The 26,523-nt window shown below is 34.8% G+C and overlaps 1 protein-coding gene across 5 annotated transcripts in view; it reads left to right on the plus strand.

Annotated features, from left to right (window-relative positions):
• Positions 1 to 26,523, plus strand: part of LRBA (LPS responsive beige-like anchor protein) — a 620,799-nt gene that overhangs the window by 330,755 nt on the left and 263,521 nt on the right. For all 5 annotated transcript variants that reach the window (XM_031464854.2, XM_064490742.1, XM_064490851.1 and 2 more), the window contains exons 38-39: positions 17,293 to 17,417; positions 25,255 to 25,401. In XM_031464854.2, the coding sequence (XP_031320714.2) occupies positions 17,293 to 17,417; positions 25,255 to 25,401 (272 nt within the window). The remainder of the gene's footprint in view (positions 1 to 17,292; positions 17,418 to 25,254; positions 25,402 to 26,523) is intronic.

Consider the following 26,523-nt stretch of genomic DNA (forward strand, 5'->3'; position numbering starts at 1 on the left):
AAAATTCTATCATTGAGAAGATGCAATTAATTTCTTTTATACAAACCTAAACTTAGAGGTTTATAATTAACTTTTAATTTTTTTTTGAAGTAGTCACTTTCCCATATGTTGGGATTTGAAAGGGAAGAGGCACAACTCAAACAACTTAATTTTCCTATTTCCTAGTGAAAACAAAGTTAACGTAATCTCTTAAACCCTTGGGAACATTTCTACTTTTCATTTATATTTTTGTTAGCCTGCTTCCTTATTAACAAAAATGTGGCAAGATCTTTTTTGGGATAGTCATTCAGATAGACAAATGTATAAATGATATGAGAATAGGGTGTTTGCGTGGTTTTGTTTTGTTTCATTTTTCTTCATGCCATATCCGTAGTCCAGCATGAATAACTGAATGAATGAAGTAGAGTAGTGAAAAGTAAAGACTTCGGTAATTTGCAGAAGCTGATTATATGGGTATAAAGGCAAGAATATAAACTGTCAGTGGAGAACCTTCTAACAGTGCCAGTGCATGGTAATGTAGCAGTGTCCTGATGTGCTTGGAGGCAGGTTTAGTGGCCGTGGTAAAGAACTTATAGAGCAGAATGGATGTGTGCCTCTGTGGCTACTACATACCTCAGGTAGACTGTATGGAAGCCCTGACACAGGCACTAAGTTGTCCAGTTTGGTAGTCCTATTTGTTACTCATTTTAAATGTGCAGAATTCTACTTGTGCCCCATTTATAGCCTTTCTTCTTGAGCTATGTTAATAATGTAATTATATAGGATTCAGTGTGTTACTATTAAAACTTGTTTGATTCTTTGAGGGTTTTTTTTTTTTTGAGACAGTCCATATGTTAGTTAATTGAAATTAATATAGATAGTAATGTCACTTATTTAGCTATTTAAGCTCCTATTAATGAATTTTAAGAACTATTTTCTCTTAATATACCTCTTATTATTCAAAGTTGAATAAGCTGTAGTTAACAAACTTGCCAATACAATGCACTAAATTCCTTACCTCTGGAGATTAATAACTTGAACATGAATGAATCCTTAGATGTCTATGTAGCCTTTGTGATTTTGACCTGTTTTCTTTTCAAGGTATACTTATCCATACCTAAGGTCTAGTAGAATCTTCTTGTGTTGCAAAATTTTCCAACATTTATACAGTGTCATTACATAGGACTGTTTGTATCATGGTGTTTTCCCCCCAAATATCTATAATGTTCTATTACAATATAGAATATACATGGCTTCTTTACTATACTTGAACTTTGAAAGATTCATTTCTACTTGCTGAGTTTCTCTTCTCTCATTTCTGTCTTAAACTCACATCACTCAGGCTTTTGTCTCCCCATCTACAGAAGCTATAATTTTCAAGGTCACCAGTGACATCCATTTTGCTAAATCAGATAGTTAATTCTTAACCTTCATCTTTCTTGAGTTATGGATACCTTTTGATATGGCTGATAACTGCCTCCTCCTTGAAATACTTTTCTCTTTGGCATCTGGGACACCATATTCTTCTGATTTTCGTCCCACCAATGGCCACTCCTCAAAATTCCTTGCTTGTTTCACCTCATCTTTTCAACCTCTTTTTTATTGGGGTTACTCAGGCTTTAGTCTTTGGAAAACTACTTTTTCCTTCTTTGGTTCTACTCACTTTCCTTTCAGATCTCAGCCAGTCCACACCTGTATTATATAAACATGATAAATTAATGACTTCTAAAATATATATCCTGACAGGTCCTTTCCTTTGAACTCCACACTCATATATTCAATTGTCTACTCAACATCTCTGTTTGGATATCTGTATTGCTTGTGCAGTACAAGCTGCTTTAAAAGGTAAATCCCAGAATCTCATTCAGTGGCTAACCATAATAGAACTTTATTTCTTTTTCATATAAAATACATACAAAATAGATGTTTCTGGTAGGTGATTTATTCCATCCTATAGCTCCATTATCTTTAATTCTTGGTTTCCAAGATTGCCAAATTCATCTGCCTCAAGCCAATGGAAGGAACATGGACAGTTGTGTATAGAAATGCTTTATAGACCAGGTTTGAAAGTGGCTCATATCAATTCTCACATTTCACTGGCTAGAATTCAGTCATATGGCCACTTAATTGTAAAGGAGATTGGGAAGTGTGGTCTAGTTGTCTGCCTAGATAGAAAAGGAAAATTGGTTTGGTGAAGAGTTAATCCGTTACTGCCACAGATTTCTAATAAACATCTCACACATAACATGTTTAAAACCAAATTTCTGGTCTTTATCAAAACCTATTCTCACATTCTCTTCCCTCTTTGTTAATGTTGATTCTATTCCTCCAGTTTCTGGGATCTTAATTTATATATTATTGCCTCTTCTCCCCTCATACCCCATGTATGATTTGTCAGCATGTCCTTTTAACTCAACCTTCAAAATATAGTCAGAATTCAGTGGCTTTTTACCATTTCCAATGTTGCCACTTGTTCTCAGACGTCATCATCTTCTGGATTATTGCAAAAGTCCACAAACTAGACTTCCTGCTTCTAAGATCGCCCTTCCACCCACACCCAGACTCTTGCAGCAGCCAGAGAGATCACATTAAAACATGGCAGATCATGTTACTTCTCTGCTTAACGTATTCTAACGTTCTCCTCAACCTCTTAGTTACTGTTGGGGCTCTATTTATATTGAGACTCATCCATTCAGAATGACCTCCTTGCAGGTTCATGGACTTAAATGTGTCTACCTCAAGGCCTTTGGGTTTACTGTTGTCTTTGCCTGAAATTCTTTTCCTGATGCATCTGTATAACTGGTGCTTTCACTCCCTTCAGGTCTTTGCTCAAGTGTTCTTTTCTCTTGGAACCCTACCCTAATCATCCTATTTAAGATATAAACATGACCTCTACTCTCTACCTAGTATTTTCTGTTCCTCTTTCATCTTCCATTTTTTTTCTGTGGCACTTATTGTCCTCTGTGGTGGACACAGCCAGCTGATCATTACAATTCATGCTGTCTTTCCCTGTGAAGAGTTGATGCTGGGAAAAGGCTGCCCAGCCAGGGACCACATTTCCTATGGGGAGTCATATGATTTGGTAAGACCAGTGGAATGTGAGTAGAGGACGTGTATGTCATTTCTGGGTGAGTTGATGTAGTGTCTACTGGACCATTCCTATCCTCTTTTCCCATCTCTTCTCTTAGCTTTGGGACTTTGATATTTACTATAGTTCTAAGCCTATTTTACTCCGTGTAACATTTAATTATCTCTGTACATCATATGCTTTGGAACCCTTTTTATTTTGAACAAACTGCCTTTTATCCTTGAACTTTTCTTTCATGTGTTATTCATTTATTGCCTACATTGTATCTCAGAGAATTTTAGGCAAATTTCAATAACACATGAGTAGGCAAAATCAGAAAAATAGGATATTTAGCAGTTAATGTTGAAGACCCTCATCTTGTTTAAATTATTCCGGTAACATCCTTACTTGTATCCTCATTTCAGGTGTTTCTTCCCTCTAATTTTTGTGTATTTCCAGAGTTACTGTTCTGCAGTCACAAAAGCTATATAAAATTCTTTCAATGTCTCCCCACTACTGCAGGATAAAACCCAAACTCCTTGGCATGACATGCCTGCTGTCAGGAGCTCAGCTGAGCTGGGAGGTATTGTTGAGTTAGAAGGTGTCAGAGTAGCTGATCGAAGTGACAAACCAAAATGAGAGTTAAGCCTTTAATCACTTACTGCGATGGTATAAGCAAGAGTCTAAAACTGCGGGACTTCCCCTGTTCCATTTTTCCCCTAGAATGTTGAACCAGAGGAGAGTCAGCGTGGATTAACGAGGGTTAGTGTACAAATGAGGGTGGTCTCACTGTTGAGGGAACCCTGGACAGAAGACTCCAGCAGTTTTATGAACCCTGAGTTTGTGCTTGAGTGGACTGAGAGTGGGGAAAAGTGTCTTCAAGTACCTCTAGTAAGAAGGCCTCACGCCAAAGGCACCTGAAGAGGACCAATGCCCAGGGCTTCAGATAAAGAAACCGAAGGATAAAGGTGCAGGGTCTAGGAATGCAAGTATGTAAAGAGCATGTCTGGCCAGTGGGGTCTGAGTCCTTGACCGCAACTTTGTTCAGAGACTGCACTGCACTGCTGCACGCCAAGTGTGGTTTGAGGGTAAAGCAGCTTCCCCCTGGATGCTTGGTGAGTAAAGCCTTTAAATTGTCTGTGGTCAGGCCTGAAAAAGTATCACACGTACTCCAGGAGTCGGACTTCTCAGACAGTTCTCCATGATCTGGCTTCTGCCTATTTCTGTAGCCTCTTCTTTGACCACGTTTTGCATTATACTCTCCCCGAATTCTGGAAACACTTAACGTTGGCACATTTCCAGTAGTTTCTTACTTATTTGGCTTTGCTAATGCTATTCCTTCAGAAAGAATACTTTTCCTTTTCTTATTTTCCTGGTTCACATCTGTTAACTCTTAGACTCAATTGGCCTGTTATGGCCTTCCAAGTACCCTTCTGTTACTTTGGATAAGGCCCCTCCATTGTGTTCCCAGGGGAGGTTTTGAATATATTAACATTTTCTCTTCATATATCTGTTTCTTCATATATCTGTGAGGTGATTGAGAATAATGACTCTCTTTCTCATCAAATGATTCTTTAACTCTTCAGTGTCTGGCACAGGTCCTTGTGCATCATTGGTGCTCAGTAAGTGTTTGTTGATTAAATAAGTGAGTGAATGAATGAAATATAAACTTGTTAATTTTTCATCCCTAGTCTTTTATGGTGTGGCCAGGCTCCAGCCTTTCTTTTATACCTCATTTCCTACTGGGAACAACCAAATAAGATTGCTTAATTTTCCTACAATGCTACCTTCTTCCTTGTATATCAGTTGAAACTTGACCCCTACTTAGGGACCTTCCTCAAAAATCTCTTGCTCTGTACAAAATTTCCTGATCCCTTTAAAACATATGTGACCACTTACTCTTTTTTTTTGAATTTCCAAAGCTCTGAATTTTTACTTTTCTTACAGCATGAATCTTATGCCATGTAATTCTTTGTTTGCTTGTTTCATCCCATTTTTTTAGATTATAAATGCCTTAAGGTTAGAGACAGTATTTTCCTCATACGAGTCTCCCTTATAGCACCTCAACCAGTGCTTTCCAAATAGCAGTAGACACTCAAAAAAAAAAAATCTGTAAATGAATATAATTAAGCCAAAGTAGAACTAGTTATTGAGAGCCAGAAAAAATGAACTGCAGTAAAGAAAGGGAAGAAAATAAATCACTTCCGAATGTGAATAATTGCTTCAAAATTGAAAGTACTAGAAAGTTTCTAGGAGATGACAGCAACTATTGAAAGAACTGGCTTCCAACTGTCTTAAAAACCTGGAAGTGTAACATAATAAGCCCGTTCTCCCCTGTGGATAAGGAGCACATACTTTTTGTTAATTTATCTAGCTTGCAAAGCACAGTGTGTCTGTCTCTCTACCTCTCTCTCTCTCTCTCTCTCTCTCTCTCTCTCTCTCTCTCTCTATATATATATATATATATATATATATATATATATATATTTTTTTTTTTTTTCCGTTTGGCAAGTTAAAATCAGCTATTTGTCTTCACCAGTATTTTCCTGAGAGTTTAGAATTAAAGGCAGGAGGTGTTGGATTATGATGGGTTGCTGGTTCATTTCAGCCTTTAAATTATTTATTTAAAGATAAAAATGTCATACAATGGAAGCAGATAATTTCTTTGTTTTTTCTTTCTCTCCCTATAACTTATAAGCTATCTTGAGAACAACAACAACAAAAATGTAATATAAGGCCTGGTTTCAAGGAAATGGATATCCTAATGCCAAACAGTGGTGCTTGACTCTGAGTTCATGTACATGCTTATAAACCATGTAGTTCTTACACATTTGGGGCAAGTGATAGGAGCTACTAGAAACATTCAGTGAATATTGATAGCTTCCAGGCTTTTCAGTTACAAATGCTGACCTATACTACATAGCACCTAAATACCTAGTATTTACCTTCATTTTACTTATTTGTTAAAGAGCAACAGAGTCTTAATAACTCTTCCCTCACCCACAGTCTAATAGCCTGCTATTTCAATTCTGGGTGGGGCTAATGCTGGAAAAATTGCATTATTTTGTCATTGTACTTTACTGGAATGTGTGCTCGTAGTTTTTCTTTTATAAAAAATCTTGGTCTCATGCTAATCTGTCATTTTATAAGAGATGTTAAAATTCATGCCAATACAGTAAACTGTCATAATGCATATATTTATGAGACTAATGTGAACATCTTACCCAAAGTAGCGTGAAAGTAGCATTACCAGAATCCTTTGGTAATGGAAAGTCACAGATGTGAGGTCTAGCTCTGTTTCTTGGTAACTAAATGACTTCACCATGGGCCTCAATTCTTCACCTGTTAAATTGGGATTATATTCCTAATTTATGAAGTTACTTTGGGAATTAAATGAGATTATATGTAAAATACTTAATAGAGGGCCATCTGCTACGTTACTGGCGATCAGTAAATTTTAGTTCCCATCCCCTTTCCAGGAGCATAATGTAATATGTTTCTCAAGAGAGTGAGGTCCTGTCTTCCTCAGGCTTCAGGTTGCTCCCTACATGCACATTGTCCAGCCCTGTAACTATTTACTACTGTGATCCTACAGCTTGAAGCCTGGAAACAGGCTCCGAATACAGTGTAAGCCTCCATTCTTTCATTCTAGGCATGTTTTAATACAAGTTGAAAACTCATAACAGCATCAAATAAAAGGACTAGATACATTGATTAGATATATTGATTAATTAATTGAGAAACCATATTACCATCACTATAAGTGACTTGGGAAGCAGGGTAAATTTGGTTTCCCAATGAGTCAATTAAATTTAGTTGTTTATTTTATTGAGGTCCAGAAAGATCATGGGTTTACTGTCCTTACCCGTCCCAAACATTCTCCATTTTCCTACTCATTCCCCTTAACCTGCCTTATTCTGGCCTGCAAGCCAAATTAGTCCTAAATCTTGAGTGAATTTAGCCAACTGCTCTTTTTACTCTTGTTCTAAGGTTACTCGGTAGAGCTGGGGGCCAGGGAGATCACTGTCGTACAGATTAGTGCTGCTCTAGATGAATGGTTTCCAGCCTCTGTTAGACACTCATAACTACTCAGTCATCCTTACACTTTTCTATAGTCAGCTTTCTTTCATATTCCCCAAGGCAACTCTTCTAAAATTTATTCCTCTATTCTATTCTTTAGTCAAAACCCTACTATTTAATAGAGGAAATAGAAATAACTAGGTCAAAATCAGGCCTTCAGTTTTTCTTCTCTTCAGCCCTACGCTCATTTATTAAAATACAGTCTTACATCATCTTGTCACAGAGAAGGAGGTGACTTTGTTTACTTCCAAGGTAATCATGCTCTTCTCGCAGGATCATACATCTTCTGTCTTTCTAAAACCTGCTCCTGCCCTCCTCCCCCCGCCGTCTTCTCTTTCTTTGGACTTTGTCTTTTCCACCTGCGAACATGCTTAAGTCCGTTCTTTACTCTCTTTAAATTACCTTCCTATCGCCCCTTCATTGTTAAAAATTTTTAAAACAGAGTCAATATTAACTGTCTTCACTGAAGCATGAGTTCAGTACTGTCTGGTTTTCTTTCACAACTATAATCAAGTGGCTAATGGCATCACCAGTAATCTTTGTATCTTGTTAAATGGTTTCAAAAGCAAGTAAACCTAGCTCTAACTGAAGTGAAATTCTTCACTTAATTAACTGAAGAAGTATATTATCATTCATAATAAGAAATGTACCTGTGTAAAGGTGTTGGGGCAGGTCTTCAGCTCCATTTTTCTGCAGTTCTTTCAGTTTTGTGTCCCTAGATGTATAAACTACCCCCATTCCCCCAGTCTGGCTTCTTCTGTGTTACAGTTGCCAGCAACTGAGTTTGATATTTCCTTGTTCCAGTCAGTCAGGAGAAAGGCACAATTCTGTCCGTCTCAACTACTGAACAAGAGTTTTGCATTTACTACTGAACAAGAGTTTTGCATTTCAGATTGGTGAAAAAGTAATTGCCAGGCAAAATTTAAGCCACATTTGGCTCAAAGCTAGATTCTGAAACCAATCACTGAAAGAATGACAGGATTAACATAATTGGCTTAGAATCGGTTTTCTATAAGTCACTGAAGCATTTAAGAAGTGATAGATATTACAGTGTTCAAAATTATAAGTTTTAGGAAAGAGTAATTAGGAAAATTGCAATCATAGGGAAAAAGGAGAGAAGTGACTGTTAGATGAGTAACCGAGTGCGTCCTTAAATTTTGTAATTATGAAACCCGAAGATCCCCCTTAAGTGGAAACAGTTCAGATGTCCATGAACTGATGAATGGATAAACAAAAATGCAATATAGTTGACCCTTGAACTTGAGGGGGTTAGAGGTGCTGATGCAACAACCCCCCCAACCCAATTGAAAATCTCTTGCTGTCTATAGGGAATTGGTTCCAGGGCCTGTGCTGGATACTGAACTCCGAAGATGCTCAAGTTCCATGGTCCACTCTCCATATCCCTGGGTCAGCATTTGCAGATTCACCCAACCAAGGAATTATTTAGCGCTGTATTTATTGAAGAAAGTCTGCATATACGTGGACTCATGTAGTCCAAATCTGTGTTGTTCAGAGGTCATTTGTATATCGATACAATGAAATATTTTTCAGCAATTAAAATGAATGTAATAGTGTTAGATGCCACAACATGGATGAACCTCAAAAACATGCTAAGTGAAAGAAGCCAGTCACAAAATTCTACATACTGTATGATTCCATTTATGTAAAATATCCAGAATAGATAAATCTGTAGAGAAAGATAGTGACCTAATCATTGCCAGGGGCTGTTAAAGGGATTTAAATTTTTTTTTATTTGAGTGTAGTTGATTTACACTTAGTGTAGTTGTGTTAGTTTCAGGTGTACAGCAGAGTGATTCAGTTATGTATCTATATCTATACATTTGTCCGTTTTTCAGGTTGTTTTCCATTATAGGTTATTACAAGATGTTGAATATAGTTCCCTGTGCATAGTACATGGTAGAGCTAAGATGATTAGCTTTAAATACTTTAAGAGAAATGAAGTCAAAATATTTTTATGTCATATTGAGAAATTTTAGACTGGTGGTTTTTAATATAAATTACTCTAAAACTTAAGCTGCTATATATTTTATAGTATGAATTAGTTTTAAGTTTGATTTTAAAGAATCTCTCTTAAAAGATCATTTTGACTCAGGTCTTTGGTAACCTTAGAGATAATAGAAATGTCAAAGGAAAAAAAATGCATTCTCATAGTCTTTTAAGCTCTCCAAAAAGTTCTAATATTAATAAAAATGCCTTTTACCAGTCACTTACAGTTTGACTTGTTTTACGATTGTTCCAAACTTCAGAAGCTCCAGGCCAAAGCAGACACATTCACCTAACCTTCTAATTTGTATACTGTGAAATCCTGTACATACCCACTCCCGTGGAAGGGAGAATACAGAGTGACTGGGAGTGGGTATGGGATTTCTTTTGGGAGGGAAAAACATATTTTAAAATTAGATTATTGTGATGGTTGCAAAACTTTGTATATATACTAAAAACCATTGAACTGTACACTTTAAACAGGTGAACTTAATGGTATATAAGTTATGTATCATAAAACATAATTTAAAACATAAAAAGCATCTCTTCATTCTTCATCCTTGACATTTTTATGCAGAATTAAATCCTGCTCCCCACTCACTCACTGCTTTGAAGAGTTTTTGCTTCTTTCTCTTTTTGGGCACCATTCTATTTTGGTTCTTCTACTATCTTACTGATTGTAAGCAGTTACTTTCTTCTCTATTTCTTCCCTCTTTTGTATATCTTTTTAAAATATGGTTATTTCCCAGATTTTATTTTCACTTTTTCCTGTCCTTTCAATATATTTTTCTCTGGATCTAGCATAAAACTTAGCTTTTTTCGTAAGCACTTAATAAATATTTGTTAGACGATTATCTAATTCCACTGACTTGCAAGGCTGATCAGTCTCCCAATTTTGTATCTCAAACCCAGGCTGCTTTTTTGAGTTCCCAAGTTATATTGCTTACTTATTAGACATACCCACCTAGAAATTATTAGGTATCCAGGACATGGTAATTCTCCCCAGCCATATCTACTTAACCTGCATTATTTCAGTGAAATAGCATCTTTATCCCCTCACTGCTGGTTTTTGGGTCACAAACTTCAGTTTTATTCTCATTATCTCCTTTTCTCTCACCTCTCATGTTGACTGTCTCATCAGATCTTATCTGTTCCACTTCAGATATGTCTCTGATGTCTTGGCCTCTACACTCCATCCCCACTCCATATTTTGTCTTGCTGCCATGTAACATACAAGGCTGATTCCTGCATTAAGAAAGTTTAGTTGTCTCTCTGTTACTGTAATAGGCAAAGGTAACCACTTTAGATAACTCTGCTGGGACTTTTGAAATCTTGATTCTTAATCTTTTACCTCCTTTAGCTTTTGCCACTCTGAGGCTGTCTTGAAATGATGTTTCTTACCCAGACGAACTTCTTTAGATAGAAATGCCTTTTTATGTCTCCATGCCTTTGTCCATGCTATTTCTTCTGCTTGTGATGCCTTTTCCATTTTGTCTAGCAGACTCCTGTCTGTCAATTAAATTTCTTCTAAAAAGTCGTCTTGTTCATTCTTTAATTGATTATTTATTAAGTACCTGCTTTGTTTCAGTTACTGTGCTTGGTCAGTGAATTACAGACACAAACCGTTGTCCTCGTGGAACTTACAAAAATAGATCCTCTTGAAAGCTTAATGAAATCTTCAATCCTCCCAGGCAGGGTTAATTAGTACTTTGATCATAGCTATAATAGTATCCAAAAGAGTTTCTAGAGGAAATGTCACGTGAAAAGCTCATTGGCTTTGAAGTACATAGACTCTTACTATTTACTACCAGTGGGTAAGACTTAGTTTCTTCATCTTTAAAATGCAAATAACAGTATTTAATTGTGGTGGGGTTGTTGTGAGTGTTGGTGATAATGTGTATTAAAGGAGAATGTCTAACACAGTAACCTAATGTAATAAATGCTGTCTATTTTAAAGTTGTATAATATTTGATATTTGATAATTTTCTTATCCTGATTATAACATAGAAATATTCTAGGCTGAACCCAACATAGTTCATTTGTATGGACCAAGATCTGGTACATAGTTGGGACTCAACAAGTATTTGGTGAATTTTTTTTTAAATTAGATTTTTGGGGAAAATAGAACAAGTTTGTCCAAATGCTGTGGCTACTGAGATGAGTTTTAGGGCTTCTAGTATCCAACAATATCATTTATTTTAATTGTTTTCCAGTTTTCTATTATTAGAGTTTCAACTGGTAGTGCAGTTAACACTAGATACTGATTTTCTCATAACTTACTCCTGGTAAAAATGCTGAGTGAATAAAGAAATGGTTAACAAGCTAACAACAGCTAAGAAAAGCTTGATTATTTCTTTGATAATTGACTATTGAAAAGTTCTATTTTTGAAAATACCCAAAGTGATAACCAATTGAATGAAGCTGGATATCTAGATGTCTGTAAAAGCAAGTAGAGAAATACACTGAATAGTACCATGCAGAAGTTCTTAACTACAGAAATATAATTTTACATAATTAAATAATACATACGATACTCCAGTGACTCAGCATGATGTAAAATCCCTATGTCAGTCCTCAATAAAGAAAACATTCTGCTTTGGAAGCTTTCTCCTCTGCTGGAATCCATACAATTGAAGGATTTTTTTTTCTTTTTTTTCATTAAGACAGCACAGTGCATAGATCACCTGCATTTGATTTATAGTTGGTACTTGGTAAACAGAGGTTTTATTTAATATTATTCCTATCTATCTGCATGAAGGCACGGTAGACTTCAGTTTGTGAGATAAAGCGTTCTTTTATATTGTATAATACCCTGTAGTACCTGCACATTATTTCACCTACACATTATTTCAAGATTTATGCAGCAAGTAAAACCCTTATAGAACTTAAGCACTTTTATCTTTTAGCAGACAGTACACTGAAAATGTTTACTTCTTTTTAGAGGATACCATTTATTTACGTTGTAGCTAATGTCTAGCATGAATTTTTAATTTAAAACTATAGAAATAGAAGCTAGCTAGATATAGGAGTTAGAAAAACAGGTAATATAAGAACAAAATATGAAGTACTAAAATTTCCTAGGATTTAGAACTTTTTTCTAGCCAGAAGAATGTATTACTGACTTCTGTTTAGGTCATCAAGATTTATTAGGTATTGTCATAAGAAAGTAGGAAAGATGGAAAATGGGAAATTTTTCCAATATAATTGCATTGTGACAGTTTTTCTTCTTAGGACTAACATTCTTTTATTGATATAGATCCAAGTTACATTAAAATAACACCAAAACCAGTGGGACGACAAAATGCATATATCTGACTAATTTGAATAATAAGTGTCAATACATTTAGGTTATATAATAATTGGAATACTTATATAGCTACCACTCATTTCAGTAATTAACATTGTTCTACTTTAATAGAGTGATAGCAAAAAATAATATACCTTAATAAAGCAGTATGAATTTAATGAGTTTAGTGAAATAAATGTTACTGTTTCTTTTTTGTTCTTGATTATTTTATTCTGCATATTGAATTTTGCCTGTTTTTTTGACAACCATACCTATTCCTGGTCTGAACACCTTTTCCACCATCAGGAACACTAACTGTGTGCCTGCTACTGACAGCACCTGAAGGGCCTTCTTCTGTTCCCTATTCTGAAGATTAAATTCTGAGAGAGAAAGAGTCTGAGTGTTGTGTGGAGAGGGGGAAAGACAGAGCGTTCTCATAGCACCCTGTCGTTCTCATGGGGTGTTTATATAGCAATGCCAAGTGAGCATTGTACAACTCCAGCAGTGCCATTCACACAAATTTTGATGTGAACAATGCTCCTTGAAGTTGGGCAGTTTAATAGCCATTTAATAGAGCTCTGTTCTATCACACATGTTTTTGGGGATTTTTATTATTTGTCTTCACATGTGTCTTCTCCTGTGGTCAGAGATAATATCTTAATAATCCTTGTATTCCTAAGCAGCTGGCTCAAGGTAGAGTCAATCGTTATTATTAGAAAATATTTTAGGAGTCTATTTCAATATTCATCCATTCAAACACTGTTAACTAGCTAATTGGATTGCCATACTTTCTCCGAGGAAAACTAAGCTTTAAAAAGTCTTATAATTTACATGTGGAAAATAATACACTGTTTATAGTTGAACCATTCGACTATTAGAGGAAGAATGTGGATTGAAGCTTAGTACGTCTACCTTTTTCAACTGATTCTTATTTGGCCCATTCTTACTTGTTTTACCAGATCGAATGACTAACCACGGTGGGTCTAGGAAGGGAACAAATAGCCTATCTCCTGATGCTTGAGTTGTATTTCATTCCAAGATTTATTTCAGCAGTCTGTCTAATTTTGTTCTTGTAGAACAGAAAGTAAATATTCTGTATATAAAAATGGCATTGTTTTGTATTATTTTATGTTGATTGTAGCAGTATGTTAAAATTTTGTGTATAAAAACACATAAATGTGAAGGTTTTTTTAAAAGTAGAAAGATAATTAGATGACTTATGCTTATGCTTTGTTTCCAGATCTTACTGAGCCTGGGCTTACATCTTAAATTTGAATCCTTTTGGGGTCTTAGTTTTAATTTTTAGCAGAAATGGATGAAGTTTGTGAATGTGGTGTCATGTAGTATTAATGTAATTTTTTGATAGATGCAGATACATAGATGTACAGGTACAAAGTGATTTAGATAATACTTCCAAGGTCTCGGAATAGGTGATTTCTTATCTTATCCACACATGTGTTTGGTCAGTAACTGATGCTTATGAATACATGAAGTCTTTTGAATTTTTCTAGCCATACCATGGTGATAACTCTAAAAATATACAATAGTTTATTTAATTAATTCATAAATTTATGGGAATAGAGTTGGATCAATTTCCCAGATTTTCTAGTTTTTTTACCTTTTTTCCCCTAGAAGGGGCTTTTGGGGAGGGTGTGGCAGTATTTCCTAAGTAAGAGTGAAATCTTTGTGTGAATAATCAAAACTTATAGCAAGCTGATCATTTAAACTTAACACATTCCCCTCTCTAGTACTGTTCTAAATGACAAAGTGTGCCTCATTTTTTCAATGATAGAGCTTTATACTGAGTGTATGTTGTTGGAAGGAGCGCAGTTGGGAGAAAACATTGCTTTTTTAGGTCCTGGTCTTTTACTATGTAAATGACTTTAAACATGCTAGTAATTACCCTCATCTGAAAAAAATGAGTATGACTCTTTTTTCAAAGAACATGTGTTACTCCCACCATCAGAATTGGATGATAAATGCTACTTTTTCAAATGAGGCTAATAGCTGTTCCATTTTGAGTTAAGTTCCTTGAAGGTTTGTACCCGACATCACTTGGAGAGACTTCCAAAAACTGTATTGCAGTTGTTGGTCTCTCTAGTTGATTTTTCTAATCCATTCTAGATCTGTGATCTGAAAAGAGTGATTTTACTTTGTCTTCAGACTATTTTAAATTGTGACAGGAGGTAGACAATTCCTATTGAGAAGATAGTCTGAGATATAGCTTAGGATAGTATTGAGATTAACATGCTGAGGTAAAGATTTCTTCATTTTATTTGGATTGTATCTGAGTATTTTAATTTTTCGTAGAATATTTGCATTTGAAGACAGAAGTGTATAATTAGGTTAAGTGAAACTTAGATCAAAATTTTTATGCTGTGTGAACAAATTCCCAGTTCCTAATGTATCAGTGCTTTTCTTTCACCCAAATGTCACCATTATGACTCTTACTTGTTAGTGTCAGAGAGCATAAAAATAAATATTACAGTTCTCTTTCCTCTTAATTTTGATTATTCTTCTTATAGACATTGTCTTTGAAAATTTGTGAATGATATTATAACTTCTCTGCTTTTCCTACTGTGTGACACAAATTATTGCACACACGCTTTAATAGCCGTCAGATTCAACGTCACTGCTGTGCAATATAGTAGCATCTATTGTTATCTAATTTTGTAGTAATTTTATAATAGCAGCTTAACATCTCTTATAATTTTAATTGTTATCAAGAAGAATGACATCGTTTAATTTGACTCAAAATTTAGAAGGATGGATGCCTGACAAATTAATAATTTACCACCTTTGCATAATACCAAAGCATAGAGTATTAGAAGGATTGATGGCAGAAAAGGTTAACAAATTTTAGCAGCTTTCATTAGCTGTACACCGTCATATGTTTGTGGTGCTGACTGAAATAGGCTTTGTAGGAGCTCTCGGGCTAGGGAACTAATTACTTGTGCCGATTGCCGCACTGATGAATAGACCCTCATTGTATCATTCCCCTGAAGACGACAAGCAGCCTGTGATTCACGACTGCATCCTGGCTGATATTTGATAATAATTTTAACAGATAAATGTAAGTAGGCAGAATGATGAAGTGCCTTTCCAAGCTCCATGACTATCAAAGCCATACACATAGCCAGCTGTGTGCCACTTTCCCTCTCTCACCTAAGGAGAATTTTATTTTATTGAGTTAAAAAGCTATTTTCTTTTGTTTATGTGTATATTCTTAGGTATTTCTTATGTATTTTTAAATGATATCATAATATTAGTTTTCATTTAAAATGGAAACAGCAAAATAACAAAGAAGAGTAAAAGAGCTTTCTATTTTTTTTCTCTTTGAGGACTGCAGTTCTTATACTTTTTTGTATTCCATTTAGATTACTTTGTATTTTCTCCTCGTTATGCATGATCAAAATCAACAAAGGAAATCTTTGATATTCTCTTGTCTCCTTGGCATTCTCAGAAAAGAATGTAGGGTCTCTGTTTTTAAAAAATTATTTTCTTTAAGTAATTCACTGTTTGTTATCTATGCTTTTATTAATCTGAGATAATTTTTAATCAGTGGAGTACTTATGTACGAATCTATTTTGAATTTTTAAAGGTAGCATCTTTAAAGCATCAAAATATGGATAACTTTTATGTGGGTATTTTGGGGCTGTCAGTTGGTCAAGACTACTAATTTGTCAAAGCTGACAGGTACAATTTTATTAGCTCATGAAATACAAGTGAGATTTTATTTTGCATTAGTCATTTTTTGCAGGAGTTTTGATTATGAATTTTAAATTTCTTTATTGAAACTTACAGATTTTCATGCTGTGTGTCTTTAGTGAATAAATGTATCCTGCATAGATTTTTTTTCCACTTTAACTGGAAAAACTTCAGATTAGTATTTTCCTTATAAAATATTTTCCAGCATGCTAGATCATGATTAGTTAATAGGAGAGGAAGCTGACATTTATATATTGCCATGTAAAGGATCTACATAATTGGGGAAAATATAGTAGAACTTCAATTGAGTGAACCCTTAAAAAATACATTTCCAAAAGTATGCTTTTGATATAGCAATTATTGCACATCATATAGCATGTAGTTTTTAATTAAATATAAAAACAGACTACATAAAACAGAAATCCAATCTGATTTGCTTGAAAAAAGATTGCTATTTCACTCTATAGGAATGGTTTATTTAAAAACAGTAAATGGAAAAGAAATGCATTTTCTTGTGTTGTTCTAAGCCTCAGGGGCTAAATGTAATGAATATTTTAAGAGATTATTTTAATTAAATTCCTGCACATCTAAACAGAGTAATATTTTATTATCACATACATAACCATGTAACTGAGATATTCATTAAAGTTAACACTTTCTGGACCAAGAATTCATGGTATGATTTACTGACCTTGTGCAAAAAGGCACAAATTAGGAAGAAAAATGAAGGGGGACAGACTTTGATTAATATAGGTAATGCTATACCATATTTATAATAGCCTTTTCCCTATTCTGGTTTATAAATGCAGCCACAGAGAAAGGTGCCCTGCTGAGGCTGAAATGAGGCTGAAATCAGAGCACATGCCACTAGAGTGTGGGGAAACTGATCACACTGTCAGCAATTCATTTCAAAATGATGTATTTAGTGCTCATTTCACCTTCCAAGAAAAAGGAAAAGGAGTTCCTTAGGCTGGAAGGTGATATTGTTATTTTCAAGGACATACCTAAGTTAAAGATTGCAGAAAGGGGAGTGTGAGGTGGAGGGAGAATTAAGAGGAAAGGGAGGAAAAAAAAGGCAGAGCAAACAAGGAGAGCTTTATGCAGAAATTCAGTGCTACCACGCTGTTTGATAATTGCTAACATATGTGGCTTCTCTGTTTCATTGTAGTCGTCCTCGTGAGTTCTGGCGCCTCGACTACTGGGAAGATGACTTGCGGCGCCGGCGACGATTTGTGCGTAACCCTCTAGGATCGACACATCCTGAAGCGACACTAAAAACAGCCGTGGAACATGGTCAGTGTATAAACCCCTCCTTGCCCATAGCAGCAGGTACAGTACTTGGTAATGAAGAGCATAACTTCATTACTACAAGGTACTGTAAAAATGGTCCAATACCACATTTCACAGTTACTCACCCCAGAAAGAGAAGTTAAATTTTTTTATAGTTAGTATAGGCTATTATTGAATTACGGCGTCAAGTGTGTTTATTTATTATGTTACACATGCAAAACACTTAACATAGACCCTTTGTTTCAGAGTAGGAGAATAAAATATTTCTCCTTTTAAGTGACACATTTCAGCTTTGAGTAAATTAATACAGGATGTCTGTCTTAAATCCATGAATATCAGAAAGACAGCATTTACAATCCAAATATGTTTGTAGGTTCTGTTGTGTGTATATGGGTTTCCCTCAACCATGGTATTTTAGTATGAGATTATAAAGTGGGAGAGATGGTAATAAATGTCCAAGTGCCCAGATACTTTCTGAGCCTTGATTTGTAGATGGTTTTGATAGATGGCTCCTGGAAAAAAGAGAAGAGACATTATTTTCATATGTTCTGTTCTGCATCATCTTGTTATGAGAGCTTAACAAAACATTTTTCCTTCTTTGATATAATGCATATCACCATGATTCAGTTTAGGTAGAAGCCTGATGAGCAAATTGGAAAAACTAAAGAATTCCTTTGGACTTGATAATAATACTCCCTTTGATCATAGGGTTTCACTTTATATTTTGTAGTTTTTGAAAGCCAATTAGATACATTGATTAAGGGGGAAAATGTACCCTCCCCACATAAATTTTTTGGGGGTTTTGTAAAATATAAATTGGTTATTTTTGTAAGGTAGAAATGGTTTTAATTTACCCTTTTCAGGGTATTAGTTTAAACTACAGTAGCTTATGGTTAAAGGATAGGATGCAGTATACAAAGTAAATGTTAAATTACATTCAATAAGGATATCAAGAATTTAGATGAAAAGTCTGTGATCTTAGGTTTGGCCTCAGTCAGGCAGCTTAACCTCTTGCACTCAGCCCTAAAGAGCCATTTCTGGAAGAAAATGTCCACAATATGTCATCAGATATAACACCAAATGTGACATCAGTCCTTTAAAATAAATGATCATACAGAGAATAGTCAATAACAAAGTAATCTAAAAGCAGTAATACTTGCAGGGCCCTACATTTTCAGCTACAGGAGGTGGAGAAGGAGGAATAAGATGTAGAATTAATTAGGCCACTTTTGCTTTTAAGGTTCATGTACTTTTCACGTGGTACTAAAGATTCCAGAGTTATATATACATATATTTTTTCCTTTTCCTTCCTGTTGTTTTTGTGCTTTTGGTTAGTGACCCTTACATTGAAAATAATCAGCCTTTTTGCAATTTTATTCTTTTCAGAAAAGTCAAACAGATGCTACCATGTGCATTTAAAATTTAATAAGTATCTTTCTGTCTTCTTACCTGTCATTGAACATTGAGTTGTGAGTTCTGACATCTATGAATGACAATAAAAACATTTTTATGAAAGATTTTCCTTTTATATCTGGAGAGGGGGACCGGTTTTCTAAAACTGCACGTAAACTGTTAATCCTTTATCCTGAAAGAAATAGCAATAACTGAATTTAAAATTTGTGGTATAGATTTAATGAAAATCATTTTTATTAAAAATATTACATTTAGCCACTTTGGGGAATTATAGGATGTTTCATAATGAATTTTAATTTTATTGTTGTTGAATTTTATCTTTTAAAATAACATTATCATTTAACTTTTTAATATGAAGAGTCTGATTTTTGAAGACAATATTAGCAATGCTTACTGTCATTTAAGACTTTAAATCCTGTGTAGAAGCAGATTTCACTCTACTCAAAATAGTAATTGAAAACTTAATGTAATACTACTATTGTCTGTGCTCTATTGTACATTCTCAATTGAGGGAGAGAAGAAAAGTTAAGCATTTTATGTAATTCCCTTCTATTTGGTAATATTTTATACTAGTTTTATAATGATTAATATTTAAAGCACTGAAACATTAATAATATAAATTTAAATCTAAAATATAAATTTTTTAAAAGTAACCAAATGTGTAATAGATGCTTCCAGTTAAGGAGATATGTTATCTTTAATATAACATTTTTTGAAAAAATAGAAAAGCTCTAATTATACTTTATATCTATATTTTTTATTTTAAATAACAAGGAGCTATTAGTCAGTTTTGGAACTCAGCACATAAATTATAGTATGGTATTGTTTAGTGTCAGCGTTAATTTATGCTAATACTTTAGTTAAGCAAAGAGCTTAATTTTTTAATGTTTTATGAATTAGAATATATTGTAGTTGACATTCAATTTTAATTTTGTGTTAATTATGAAATGCTTTTTTTTATTCTAACTTAGTGACAATAAGGGAGCTAATAAAAAATATATTAAGAGTCAAGTATGCAAAATGAAACAGTTAATATCAAAAAGCAATTGAAATCATAGAATTTATCATGGATTAATACTTTGCTTCAATGTTGAATTTGAATAATTAAAGTAGATATAGTAAACTGAGGATAGTATGTCAGTTTATACTATTTTATGACTTCCCACTTTAATTTATAGTTGATTTAACTAAGGAGACAGGACATTTTGAAAATGCAGAATCTCAAAACATCATGAACTATATTACCATTATCAAAGGAACACATCTAAATAGAAATGCTGTTGAGGATTAGTTATGTATTTTAGTCGTAAGAGCCATCTTTTTTATAGATTGATTTGATTTGAAGGAAAGCCTCTGGTGTAAGGGTGGCAGAGTAAATACCTGAAGAGTGATGTTCTCTGTTCCGGCGATCAATACCAGCCCCATGACTCTACTTCTGGCTACCTTCTAGTTAAAAACAAATTTTTTAATTCTGACAATTTAATTGCCCTTCCCAAGTTCACATTAACTTGCTTGGGGAAAAGGGGTTTAGGTAATTTTTCAAAGAGAGACCCTCCAAAGTGGTTATTTATAAAAGTCACTTTGTAATAGGAGATTTCTTTAACTTTGCAGAAACTGAATCATATTTTAAAATTAAAATTAAGACTTCCTCTTATGATTAAACATTCTTTATAGAAATTGGCAGCAGCAAGCAGAGGTGAATATTTAATTCTTGAGGGCATTTTCTTCCATTTTACAGTTTTAAAATCTATTAGAAATCAGTTGTAATGATTCATATCCTCCTAGTGCACAGAGAACAGTTGGTCAGTTATTTATTATCGGAGCATTTTAGATCCAAGAAGAACCTAGGGCTAAAGTCTAGTATAGCTTTATTCTTTACAGATAAGGAAACTGAGGAAACAAAAGACCAACATAATTCTTGGTAAATACAGAACGAAAGCCCAGCAGGTTGACTGACTAGTCAGATTTTCTTGCCATTGTGCTATGCTGTCTTCTAAAATTCATTATTAAATATAATGGGAATTTTATATTCACATTAAAGCCCCATAAAAAATGTTTTAAATGGTGGAAAGATTGGTTTTAATTCAAATACTAAAGCAGTTTAGCAGTAGACTCCTATTGAATTTAAGACATTTTTACTTAGTAGAGAATGTGCATGTTAATAGAAACGTATGAGGAGAATTTAACATAGTTTTAGAAGTATGTTGTAACCACATGGAATGATACAAGTAACTCATCTGATTTTCTAGGAATGACAGACCATTGTAAAGATCCTAAATTATGCCGTTCTCTTGTATCTTCAGTAATGCCGGGTACTATTGTTTCCTTTTTAGTATCCACAAACAGTATGTTTCTACCTAAAACTTTTGAGAAACCCATGATCATTTGGAGGCGAACTTGTTCTCCTGATTATCCTTTGTAGTTTCACTAATTTTTCTAGAGTAAATTTTCTTAACTTGAAACCCTTTGGAAATTTAATAAAGAGGAATGAATTTAGGATAATAGTTGTGTATAGGTAGGTATTCATTATGTGTCCTGTTCAGAATAAACAGTTACGGCGTGTCCTGCATATCACACTTCAGTGGATACTTGTATATGTTGTAGGTACAGTTAATGTCACTTTGTTATCCCAGTAGCTATCTTTATTTTTTTATGTTAACAAAGTGGCTAATTCTTATGTGTAAACTTCTTTTACTCTAACGTGGACTATTAATGATTCTAGTTCACTGGCACAGTGGACTTTTAAGAAGAGATTTATATATCATAGATATAACAATTTGCTGTATTCTTTTTCTGTTTTAATTTTACTTACCTAGTCTCTGTTGCATAGTTAACTCATGCCCAGAGCTACCTCTCAAGAACTTGAACTTTACATTTTGAGGACCAGCTTTTCTCTGAGCCCTCTCATTGCTCTTAGCTTCAATGAATCAAAGTTATATTTCAAAGAAAACATTTTTGACAGATTTCTCTAATTTTATGTAACAATTGCAGTTTAGTTATTTTGTTAAATCGATATTAAATCAGAACAAAATGTGAGATTAGATGAAGGCACTTTGTTAATAGTCACATGAAAAATTTAAACTGTTGTCATGTTTGGTAATGATTTTATTAACCAGAAAATATCTGAATCAAGCCTTAAAATTGCACGAAAAGTATATTTTAACTTCATCTAATTAAGCTGTTATACAAATGTAGAATATACTCACAGAAGGTATCAAAATAATTGATTCTTGTTTTAATGGTTGATTGAGTATAAGGCAAACGAAAGTTTAAAAATATACTTTTCCCAGCACATATAAACATGATAATTATCTTTTATTTTATGCTTGGGACAGTTTTGTTCTAATTTTGAAAAAAAAAAAGTTCTTTAGCAGAAAGCTATTAGACCATTGAGAATGGAACACCAGCGCATGTGGTGTGTATTAGAGTACTGTTGGTAATTTTACTGCTGCTAACTTAAAATCCTCAAGGGGGAGTTAATTACAGGAAAACCATTCTAAATATCAGTAAGCTGCATATTTTCCATGACAAGAGGTTTTTCAGTTGAGGTTGAACAATTCCAGAATCTGAGCTTGTAAAAATAGGTAAATAAATAAAGGAGTGTTTATATGCATACAGTAGACCTATAGTACTTAAAATTTTTTTTCATAGAATTTTACTTAATTCAAAAGTTACTGTGTTTTAATATGTTATCAGCATGATGAGAACATATTTAAAATTTTTAAATTTCAGTATTATATTTAGTGGCCATTTGTTTGAATGTGAATTTATTTACTGAGCTACGTTAAACCATTGCATACTGCCACTGGCTACTTTTACTCATTTTTTGGTAAATATTTACAGATTAAATGATTTTTCCTTTTTTTTTTTTTCTTTCAAATAAGCTTGGTGTACTTCAGGACATGAATGGTAATAATCAGAGAAAGTATTGAGCAAGGTGTTGAATTTAGTTGTTTCTGATGTGTTTGGCATATGCTCATCAAATTTAGGCTTGGAAATGAGTATGTTTTTATTCTGTACTTACTTATTATGATTCTGACTTTAACCTTTTAAATGCATTATGAGAAACATAAGGATCAGTAAACCAATCAGGAAATTACATATACATTCATATTTGTATGTTGGTTATTAACCACTTTCTCTGGCAAAGTGGTTAGAAGCCCAGATTCCGGTGCCATATTGCCTGGATTTGAATCTTGACTCTACTTCTTACTGTGTTTCCTTGAGCAATTTATGTAACTTCTCTGAGCCTGTTACTCATGTGAAAAGGAGAATTTAGTAGAAAGTATATGAGAATTAAATGAGTTAAATATGTAAAGTGCTCTGAACACTCCTTGGCACATGATAAGTGTCATTTACTATTAGCATTGTTATTATTTCTGCTTTGAAGAAGGAATCATAAATCCAGGAAATTAGAATGTAGCATACTGATTTTTGTAGTAAAATCTCACTGGCAACTGTAAATTTATTATAATTTACTATATTTATAAGAAAATATAGAAGATGGTGATTTCTAATGTTTCTCAGTGACCAATTTATTTTTAGTAAAACTGATAGTAAGTTGGAAAAGATCTTGTTTGGGCTAAAAGCAATGTTTATGATTTAAAGGTAAGGAAATATGAATACTTGAAATATAAATGATATAAAAACATACTGCTGTTTTCCTAAAAAATAGTGGATTTTGATGTATTTCTTTGTAGCTTTAAAAAAGCCATTTTAATTAGATACTTTATGTCCTTTTCAAATGTTTATTCAGCCTTTCATATGTGTGCAGCGTACAATGCTCTATGTGGGTATGAAGGAAAATAAGATTTTATTTATCCATAGAGGGTATTCAAAGCTAAATATGGAAAGCTTCTTCTCATGACTTCCTTATTTAAGAGAAAGCTCCTATGTTCTTTTAAGTAGTGCCGTAAGTATTTGTATATAAAAGATATACATGGTGAACTCACAAAAAATATGGTAAAAATAAACTTTTACCTTTAACATTATCCATACTCATACCTATTAAACTCAAAGAAGCTTTGATTTGTCAGGTTAACCAGGTAAGATACATGCAGTTTAACTATTTAGAATAAATTATATAGATAAACATTAGTCATGCTACTGCAAACTGAGTGCTTTATCCTTCCTGGGTTTGGGGCCTCATGCCTACGTGGATACTGCAGTGGAGCAAAAGGCCCTGGCCATCTGATTTCTATATCAATAGCTGCTGCCTGGGGATCAGGTGCTTTACCTCTGGGATTTCCCTATCTGGAAACCAGGATGTCAGGAGTATGGTGAGGATGCTAAACTTTCCCTTCTGTGACACTGAGAGCTTTTAAAAATCACCATCCAGAGATTAGTATCTGCTTTTATGTATTTCTTAAGGAGAAAGCTCCTCAAAGCCACGGGAGTCCTCTTGGAGGGATATGGGGCTGTGAAGTCAGATTTTTTAGTTTCAGCGTTTACTCCCTTCAGCAGCCCCCCTCTCCCCTCTCAGGCTCCACGGATGCCTGTAGGTGCTCGGCAGAGCTGCTTCTCCCCTCCTTCGTTCCTTCCTTGCCTCTCTGGCAGCCTTGTCGCAGTGCCGGGAGTCTGGTGCCGCCGCTCTCCGCGGGCTGCTCCAGTTCCGGCAGCGCGAGGCTCTTTGCCCAGATGCCTCTCATCCCGGGCTTTCTGTTATGTTTGCCCCCGGGGCGTCTTAGCCCTTTAGTTTAAACACATGGAGGAGGTAGCGTTTGAGCCTCCACTTAGTTTCCACACTGCCTTGCTCTTGGATATTTGTATAAGGGCTGGAGTGGGGGTGTGGGAGGGGTGAAATGTGGGCAAGGGCGACGGAAAGGAAAGAGGCAGGATGGAGTGAAGAGGAAGAGCATGCAGCTTCTAGGAGCTGCTAGGGCTTTATCAGTGTCAGATATGGCTTCGGAACCTGGCCTAAGTCTGCACTGGCTGTGACTCTCTTAGCTCTCACCCTTCTTACTTCTGGATTCTCCTCCACAGCCCCTCCCCAGCCATTTCAGAATGTTTGTCACGGTAATATCATTCGCAGGAATGAATCAGTCTTCCTTATTTTTCAGTGTTAAGTAGGTATTGTTTCCACAAATAGGTTCTGATTTTTTTTTTCTACTAACACATTTCCAAAAAATGTGCTGCTTTTGAACCCTCTTCTGCCCTAACTATAAGTAAATAAACGGTTCGGTGAGCAGTGCAAGGGTCAGATTTAATGGGATTAGGGTCCTTGCTCAGGGTAACATTAGACTAGGTTTGGGGAATCCCGTTTGTCAAAAGGAGCATGTGGGCCATCCGATCACTTTCCCCGCCGTGGGTGACTCTGTGTAAAACGATTGACCATCTTTGGCCACCTCTCCTTACCTCAGTTCCCTGCCCCTCTGCCAGAGTGCTCTTCCCAGAGCTGATGGACAGCTTTGTTTCCTTTTCATTTCAGCTGCAGATGAAGATATCCTTGCTAAAGGAAAACAGTCCATCAAGAGTCAGGCTTTAGGAAATCAGAACTCAGAAAACGAGATCCTCCTGGAAGGTGACGACGATACTCTGTCATCCGTGGATGAGAAAGATTTAGAGAATCTCACCGGTAAATATAGCGGTTGTACCCATACTTCAGCTGGCTCTGGGCCAATAAGCATCTAATTACTTACGTTTTGGGCGGTGACTGCTAGAATTACCAACTTTACAGCCACAGTTACATTCAATGAAGATTGTTTTTGTTCTTCCAGACATTTTCCCCCAATGATCAATACTGTTTCCTCGTTATTTTTCAATTCTGTTCATTCTCTTTACCCTACTCATCTTTTTCTTTTATGAATAATATTCACTGGAAAAGAAAACAGTTGAAAAGCAGCAACAAGAAAATTAGATAGCTTTACCCATCTAATGGGAGTTACCTAACCTCTACAAAATGAGAGCTATAAGTAAAATCATGCCTATTGTTTTGTGAATACAGCTTGGAGGCTGATGAGCTATTTGCTTTGATATACAGGTCTTAGGGAACATGCTGCATATACATTTAACTCTCTCAAAAAATCCATTCCAGGAATGCTATTGCTTTTCAAGGATTCACATATTTTACCTGATGTAGGAATTTTGATTTGCACTCTGCAGATTTTCAGTTTTACTTCCCTTATGGGAAAAATTCTCTTGTTTAGCCTGAAATTTTAGTCATTCATTAAATGGCTTTTTTTTTCTTTAATGCCTGGGACTCTGTCCCTCAACGAGGAAAGTCTGCAAGATTCTACAGTTTCTATAGGTGAAAATTATATAATCTTCAAGTTTGGTAACTTTAATTTAAAAAGCATGAGAGATCTTTTATTTAGTGACCTATCTGCATCCTGTGCTAACATGCAATGAACAATGATGAAAAATAGATGATGGTATCTTCTCTGATGACTGTAAATCTCCTGTAAAGTAAAATAAAATTAATTGGAGCATACTGCTAAGGGATTGGGGGTGGGAGTAGAGAGTGAGTGAGGCACTGCTGTTCTCTAGTCTTTTTCTTCACATCCATTTACCCCCTTCCTCCTCCTTTATTTTGCTTCTATTCTTGCTACTAGTAATACATTCATACAGTAATAGAGGTGAAAGGGGAGTTTAATTATATAATCTTGACAATGGCAATAGGATTAAGAAGTAATCCACACTAATAAAGTGGTGTGGGTTAGAAATGAAGTGGAAATTGTCAGGGGTCTTCTGTAGGACC

This window comes from Camelus dromedarius, chromosome 1 (genome assembly GCF_036321535.1).
Source record: "Camelus dromedarius isolate mCamDro1 chromosome 1, mCamDro1.pat, whole genome shotgun sequence".
Lineage (NCBI taxonomy): Eukaryota > Metazoa > Chordata > Mammalia > Artiodactyla > Camelidae > Camelus > Camelus dromedarius.